This window comes from Lipotes vexillifer, unplaced genomic scaffold (assembly GCF_000442215.2).
Source record: "Lipotes vexillifer unplaced genomic scaffold, Lipotes_vexillifer_v1.1 scaffold1106, whole genome shotgun sequence".
Classification (NCBI taxonomy): Eukaryota; Metazoa; Chordata; class Mammalia; order Artiodactyla; family Lipotidae; genus Lipotes; species Lipotes vexillifer.
In genome coordinates, this window is record NW_006776601.1 from 378,194 (window position 1) to 387,159 (window position 8,966).

General features: G+C 34.3%; 1 protein-coding gene across 1 annotated transcript in view; it reads right to left on the reverse strand.

Moving 5' to 3' along the window:
* EAF2 (ELL associated factor 2) overlaps window positions 1-8,966 on the reverse strand; it is a 45,968-nt gene that overhangs the window by 23,756 nt on the left and 13,246 nt on the right. The window contains exons 3-4 of the mRNA XM_007450501.1: window positions 7,376-7,512; window positions 5,253-5,398 (exon numbers count right to left, since the gene is read on the reverse strand). Of these exons, the coding sequence (XP_007450563.1) occupies window positions 5,253-5,398; window positions 7,376-7,512 (283 nt within the window). The remainder of the gene's footprint in view (window positions 1-5,252; window positions 5,399-7,375; window positions 7,513-8,966) is intronic.

Consider the following 8,966-nt stretch of genomic DNA (forward strand, 5'->3'; position numbering starts at 1 on the left):
TATATATATATATATATATGCTGCTATATCAAAACATCATGGTAACTGCAAACCAAAAATCTACAATAGATACACAGAAAAAAAGAAAATACAATCCAAACAACACTAAAGACAGTCATCAAATCAAAAGAGAAAAGAACAAAAGAGGAAGGGAAGAAAAAACACCTACAAAAACAAATCCTAAACAATGAACAAAATGACAAGCAGAACATACATATCGATAATTACCTTAAGCAGTTCTAAGAGGGAAGTTTATAGCAATACAATCTTACCTTGCGAAACAGGAAAAATCTCAAACAACCTAACCTTATAACTAAAGAAACTAGAGAAAGAAGAACAAACCCCAAAGTTAGTAGAAGGAAAGAAATCATAAAGATCACAAAAGAAATAAATGAAATAGAGATGAAGAAAACAGTAGAAAAGATCAATGAAACTAAAAGCTGGTTCTTTGAAAAGATAAACAAAATTGATAAACCTTTAGTGAGACTCATTAAGAAAAAAGGGAAAGGGCTCAAATCAATAAAATTAGAAATGAAAAAGGAGAAGTTACAACTGACATCATAGGTATATAAAAGATCACAAGAGACTGCTATAAGCAGTTATATGCCAAGAAAATGGACAACCTAAAAGAAATAAACAAATTCTTAGAAAGGTACAACTTCTAAGACTGAACCAGGAAGAAGCAGAAAATATGAATAGAATAATCACAAGTACTGAAATTGAAACTGTGATTTAAAAACTTGCAACAAACAAAAGCCCAGGGCCAGATGGCCTGACAGGTGAATTCTATCAAACATTTAGAGACGAGTTAACACCTATACATCTGAAACTATTCCAAAAAATTGCAAAGGAAGTGACACTCCCAGACTCATGCTATGAGGCCACCATCACCCTGATACCAAAATCAGACAAAAAAAGAAAATTACAAGTCAGAATCACTGATGAACACAGATACAGAAATCCTCAACAAAATACTAGCAAATTGAATTTAACAGTACATGAAAAGGATTATACACCATGATCAAGTGGGATTTATCCCAGGGATGCCGGGATTATTCAGTATCTGCAAATCAATCAGTGTGATACACCACATTAACAAACTGAAGAGTAAAAACCATATGATCATCTCAATAGATGCAGAAAAAGCTTTTGACAAAATCCAGCACCACCCATTTATGATAAAAACTCTCTAGAAAGTGGGCATGGAGGGAACATACCTCAACATAATAAAGGCCTTATATGACAAACACACAGCTAACATCATACTCAGTGGTGAAAAGCTGAAAGCATTTCCTCCAAGATCAGGAACAAGACAAGAATGTCCACTCTCACCACTTTTATTCAACATAGTTTTGGAAGTCCTAGCCATAGGAATCAGAGAAGCAGAAGAAATAAAAGGAATCCAAATTGGAAAAGAAGTAAAACTGTAACTTTTTGCAGATGACATGATACTATATATAGAAAATCCTAAAGATGCTACCAGAAAACTACTAGAGCTTATCAAGGAACTCAGTAAGGTTGCAGGATAAAAAATTAATGCACAGAAATATCTTGCATTTCTATACACTAACAATGAAAATCAGAAAGAGAAATTAAGGAAACAATCCCATTTACTATCACATCAAAAAGAATAAAATACCTAGGAAAAAACTTACCTAAGGAGGCAAAAGACCTGTACTCTGAAAACTGTAAGACACTGATGAAGGAAATCAAAGATGACACAAACAGATGGAAAGATATACCATGTTCTTGGATTGAAAGAATCAATATTGTCAAAATGAATATACTACCCAAGGCAATCTACAGATTCAATGCAATCCCTATCAAATTACCAATGGCATTCTTCACAGAACTAGAAAAAAAAATTTCAGAACTTGTATGGAAACACAAAAGACTCTAAATAGCCAAAGTAATCCTGAAAGGAAAAATGGAGCTGGAGGAATCAGGCTCCCTGACTTCAAACTATACTACAAAGCTACAGTAATCAAAACAGAATGGTACAGGCACAAAGACAGAAATATAGCTCAATGGAACAGGACAGAAAGCCCAGAAATAAACTTACACACCTATGGTCAATTAATCTATGACAGAAGCAAGAATATTTAATGGAGAAAAGACAGTCTCTTCAATAAGTGGTGCTGGGAAAACTGGACAGCTACACGTAAAAGAATGAAATTAGAACATTCTCTAACACCATATACAAAAATAAACTCAAAATGGATTAAAGACCTAAATGTATGACCAGATTCTATAAAACTCTTAGAGGAAAACATAGGCAGAACACTCTGACATAAATTGCAGCAATATCTTTTTGGATCCACCTCCTAGAGTAATGAAAATAAAATAAAAAATAAACAAATGTGACCTTAAAATAAAACGGGACCTAAAAATAAACTTAAAAGCTTTTCAGTGCAAAGAGAAACCATAAACAAAACAAAAACACAACCTACAGAATGGAATAAAAACATTTGCAAATGAAGCGACCGACAAGGAACTAATCTCTAAAACAAACAGCTCATGCAGCTCTATATCAAAAAAAAAAAAAAAACCCAATCAAAAAGTGGGCAGAAGATCTAAACAGACATTTCGCCAAAGAAGACATACAGATGGCCAAAAGGCACAAGAGAAAATGTTCCACATCGCTAATTATTAGAGAAATGTAAGTCAAAACTACAGTGAGGTATCACCTCACACCAGTCAGGATGGCCATCATCAAAAAGTCTACAAACAATAAATGCTGGAGAGGGTGTGGAGAAAAGGGAACCCTCCTACACTGTTGGTGGGAATGTAAATTGGTACAGCCACTATGGAGAAAGGTAAGGAGGCTCCTTAAAAGAGTAATAATAGAGCTACCACATGATCCAGCAATCCCACTCCTGGGCATATACAGAGAAAAAACATAATTTGAAATGACATATGCACCCCAATGTTCAATGCAGCAGTATTTACAATAGCCAAGACATGGGATCAACCTAAATGTCCAACAACAGATGAATGGATAAAGAAGCTGTGGTATATATACACAATGGAATATTACTCAGCAATAAAAAAGAATGGTATAATGCCATTTGCAGCAACATGGGACCTAGAGATTATCATACTAAGTGAAATAAGTCAGATACAGAAAGACAGATATCATATAATATCACTTATATGTGAAATGTAAAAAGATGATACAAATGAACTTATTTACAAAACAGAAACAGACTCACAGACTTCGAAAACAAACTTATGGTTACCAAAGGGGAAAGGTGGGAGGGATAAATTAGGAGCTTGGGATTAACATATATACACTACTATATATAAAATAGATAATCAACAAGGACCTACTGCATAGCACAGGGAACTATGCTCAATACTCTGTAATAGCCTAAATGGGAAAAGAATTTGAAAAAGCATAGATACATGTATATGTATGACTGAATCACTTTTCTGTACACCTGAAACTAACATAACATTGTAAAGCAACTACACCTCAATATAAAATAAAAACTGAATTTAAAAAATGGCTTTTCATATCAGCAGAAGAAATACTGGCTTATTCAAAAATGGATATTGATACTCTTTTTCTTTTTTTTTTTTTATGGGTGTTGAATTTTGTCAAAAGCTTTTTCTGCATCTATTGAGATGATCATATGGTTTTTATTCTTCAATTTGTTAATATGGTGTATCACATTGATTGATTTGCATACATTGAAGAATCCTTGCATTTCTGGGATAAATCCCACTTGATCATGGTATATGATCCTTTTAATGTGCTGTTGGATTCTGTTGGATTCTGTTGGATTCTTTTTCAATACTATATTTGTTGATTCTCTATCAATATCTATGTAATTACACTGTTGGGGAGGAAGGAAGTTTAGATTCTTATTTCTTAGACTAGAATTCCAGATAGCCCAAACAGGTAAATGTAAAAATTAAACCAGAGAAACACTAGTAAAGCTGACAGACATCTAATCATAAACTTTAAAAAAGTGTTTCAACCATAGCAGTAGGCATTGGCATAGTAGGGTCAAATATTAAGAAAATATTTAAAAGAAGATAGTCTAAGGAACATGCTCTGCAAACATCTCAAGGTAAATTCTTATACAAAGTTAGATCTTATGCTTGGATTACCTTAACTTATATTCTACAATACAATGTTTTTATTAAGGTCTCTGCTAAAAACCTGCCACATAGAGGAACTTCTTTTTGTATTGTAAAATTATAGTTGAAGATACTATATAGTTTAATTCTCCAAAGAACAGGTTCCATACGATTAATTCCTTTTAGAATTTAGTAGCAGGGAAGAGTCCAAATCTTTGGAACCTCTTAGATAATACAAAATATACTAAAGTTTTCAGTTTTGTATTAGTGGATAGGAAGCTCAGGTATAAATTTAATGTCTTAATAATTAGCAAATTTGCTTTCTCTTCCCTCCAATATCTTAATTTTCTGTTCCAGATTTTTATTGTACACATATATAAAATGATATAATGATTCAAATCCATTTTGGAAGCAGATATAACAATAAAATAAAATTCAAGATCCCTTGTAGCAACAAGGGTTCTGAGCTTATATTTTCCTTATTGTTTGAAAAGGGAACACTAATATATTAGGAAACTAATACTACCCCAGGCCTAGACGGGGGCAAGTGGAAACGGAGAGCTATATGCAAGTTATGAAGGCAAAGCATAGAAACAAATAAACTTTGGTGACCAGGGTCTTACTCCTAACCACAATTACTATAACATAAACACCCAAACTGCAGCTAGAAAAAAAATGGAGATTTAAGTTTCCTTACTTTCAAAAAGACTGTGCCTCTCTAGAAGCACCCTCCTGCTGAGAAGTGATCAGCAGTTCAGAAGAACTTGCCTGCTACTTTGGCTTACTACATCTCCTCACTCCACTACTGGTTTGGCTACATCTTAGACATCTATAGTCTGGCTACACATAAAAAAACTTCAACAAGAAGACGCTGTGAAGGACTAAATTGGAATCATCACAACTGTCAAAAAGAAGAAAACTCCAGTTACACATATCTAAAGTTACTTTTTCCCCTGAATAATAAAAAATATAAATTCTGTTATATAGACACAGCTTATGTACATAATACTCTAAATCATAAACTACACTTTTCCCCTAGAACCATAACAAAAAACATTATGTTTTTAGAATTTTAGTTAGTTCCCTTGTCAATTAAAATGAAAAATTTCACTTAACATTTATTAATAATTTATTTTAAAGGGTCATTACATACTCATAGATTTTACCTCTTTCAATATCATCCATCGGAGATGCTGGGGACATCTTGTCTTCCGATGAAGAATGTTTTACAAGATTGGGAGTCCTAGCTGAATTCCGCATTTGTTGCTGCTGCTGCTCCATACGATATTGAATTTTACTGCTTCCTTCAACTCTGAAATTAAGAACATCAAAAGGTCAAAACAGGTATGATGATTGCAATATAACAACAATTTCAACTTACAAACCTACTAAAACCGACCACTTATTCTTTTTCCTAGAGATCTTTAAAACGATATTCAAGGATTAAAGCATTAATTTAATTCATTATTTAACAAACCTTTATTGAGCCCTGCTATAGGCATGGCATACACACAGATCCACTGAGGGATACAAATGTGAATTTAAAAAAAGCCACTGCTCAAAATTGAAGAGATAAGACATACACAAATGACTAAAATAAAATGAAATTATACATGAGTACAGCAGACACATTATATTCCCTAAATTCTGAAATTACCATTTCTGTTAAAATTAAATCACTCCCACATTTCTCATTCATAAGGTTAAGACATGTTATTAAAGGAGGTTCGTATACTTTCCCTTCAATACTTAAAAAAAAAAAGTATATAACACAACTATGCTTGACTTTGCCTCTCCCATTTCCAGTCACCAAATCCTGTTAGTTCTTCCTTCACAAAGTATTTAGAACTTCACTTTTCTCTTCATTCCTACTCTAAAAAATCGTGGTTTGTGCATTTTTCTCTTTCCCACATTGTTTCATTTAAATCAATTTGTTTGGTGGATTTACATTTCAAAACAAGAATGTAAGCATGTCGATCCCTGGTTAAAAAAACTTTAATATGCAACCACCGTCAATAAGACAATGTCCTAATTTCATAGTTAATATTGAAGGCAACCTACCTTTATAACCTTACCTCTAGTCTACTTTCAACCTCATACCCCACTTTCTATACTTGTATACAGGGAAAGAAACAAATCTCTGCTCTATTCTAGCAAGTCTTTTTCATAGGTTCCAAATAAGTCAGATATATTCCTGTCTTGTTTACATCCTCATGTTCTCTCTGATCAATTAAACCAGTATTTTCCAAACTTTCCTACAAATAAAAATCATCTGGGAAGAGGGGATAATTAAAAAACAAAAAAAAGTTTCCTGGGCTCCTTCCCTGATCTGTAGTTGAATTTGGGAACTCATTTGTTTAACAAGCACCCAAAGGCAATCCTTATCATGAAATATGTTTGGGGGAAAAAAAAGCCCTAAATCTTAACATCCTCTTAAGGTACATCAGTAAGGGCTCCCTGAATGCTCCAATGAACCATGTCTCCCTTCCTTTAATTCCTAGAACAATTTTTATCTATACTATGTGTATGGCTTTTAGAGTATACTACATGTTAATTAATGCACTGCCTATTTCCCCAAAAAAGAAAATTTGAGATGGCTCTGTTCTCTTATTGACATTTTTAATGGAATTATCTGCTAATCCAATTAAAATGTGGAAGTTCTGAGGTTAGTGTTTGTATAGGAAATTCTCCTTTTTCTTGCCTCACATTTTCTAAGTGCTTGATAAAATTTTACTACTGATAATGAAATTATTTTGGAGAATGTGTAATGGCTCCTTTTAGTCCAGTTCTACAAAAGTATCTACAGTAGAATAAAAGATGTACCTACATATAAGAAAACATTTAGAAACAAAACAAGCTTTTAAATATCATAGGGAGAAATGGTAAAAGCTTCTGGCTAAAGGATCTTCACCAAATTTAAACTTGGAAAAAGATCAAAACATTTTTGTACCAGACAGAAATAACCCTTATATAATAGTGTGACTTAATCCAATAACTTTTTTCATTGACATTCTCTTAGCAATTTATGTGTTGATTAAATAATTTATTTCAAGACTTCCCTGGTGGCGCAGTGGTTGAGAGTCCGCCTGCCGATGCAGGGGACACGGGTTCATGCCCCGGTCCGGGAAGATCCCACATGCTGTGGAGTGGCTAGGCCCGTGAGCCATGGCCGCTGAGCCTGCGCGTCTGGAGCCTGTGCTCCGCAACAGGAGAGGCCACAACAGTGAAAGGACCGCGTACCACAAAAAAAACCCCAAAATACAAATAATTTATTTCATTAACCACATACCTTGTTTTTTTTACAGTGATGTTGCTGCTGAGTTTTTCTAGTCGACATTCCCCAGTATCATGGTTAATAATCAAAATGCATTCTTTTAAGTAAGGTTTCTTTGAACCTTTGAAAACAGTTACTGGTGTAGTTGAACCCTGTTTAAAAAATTAATTATTATTACTTGAAATTTATCATAGAAATTCAGTTGAGAGGGCCTTTGAGATCTTCTGTCTTTCTCAATCTATTGATATACTGTACTTCAAGTCACCTAACTGCCTAAATTTACTACTCTGGCCATAAGGAGTATAGTAAAAAAGACAGATGAAGAGAGGCTGAGATCTCAAAATTGCTGTCTTGAGGAAAGGGAACAGAGGAAGCAGCTGCCCTGAGCCAGTAAAGATTTGTTTCACAAATCTTTGTAGACGTGGTCTACAATAGGAAATTGGGATTCAATTCTAATACAACCAATATACTTTACAATAAGGGAACAAAAGTCCTGAGTTATATTTCCTACCCTTCCTCTTCTTTCTTCCTAAATTTAATTTTTTAAATCTGGCATTTTATTAAAGAGGGGCTTCCCTATGCAGATTAAGGAAAATGAATGTATCAGGGAACATATGTTACATTAAACTCACTGATCAATTTTAGCATCCTTAAAAGTGGGACAATCAGACATTATGTGCTTCATGATGTGATATAAAAGAAAGTATGCAGCATCACCTATAAAGTGTTCTTGCCTGAAAAAATCCCCACAAAGAATCTAACTCTCACCAAGGCTTTAGAAATAACTACCAGTTTATAGGAAATATGAGGAAGGAGAAACAAATTACATAATCCCAGACAGAAGTAATTTGAAATCCAGAATGTGGGTATATTCTCTAGGACAATTAACCTGGTTTCTCCAACAAACCAGTGGCATAAAAGCGGGGAGGGACTTTTACAGAATAAAAGAGATAAGAAACATAAGAATACAATATAGGAATATAAAATAGGTAAACAACAAGGAACTACTGTATAGCACAGGGAACCATACTCAATATCTTATAATAATCTATAATGGAAAAGAATCTGAAAAAGAATATATATGTATAACTGAATCACTTTGCTGTACCTTGAAACTAACAGAACTTTGTAAATTAACCTCAGTAAAAATAAATAAATAAAAATACAATATAGGGATTTTATGTGGATTCCTAGGGAGAAAAACTGAAAAAAGACATTTTTGAAACCATCATGAAAACATGAATATGGACCAAGTATTACAATTAATTCTACTATGTGTGATAATAGCAGGGTTACCATGGTACTTAGGTGAAAATTAAAATATCCTTATCAGTTAGAGATGCATACATAAGCATTTGTGAATGTCTGCAATTGCTTTAAAATATGCCAGGAAAAAAGTAGGAAGCTCTATTAAAAAATGATTAGCAGGCTTCCCTGGTGGCGCAGTGGTTGAGAGTCCGCCTGCCGATGCAGGGGACACGGGTTCATGCCCCGGTCCGGGAAGATCCCACATGCCGCGGAGCGGCTGGGCCCGTGAGCCATGGCCGCTGAGCCTGCGCGTCCGGAGCCTGTGCTCCGCAACGGGAGAGGCCACAACAGTGAGAGG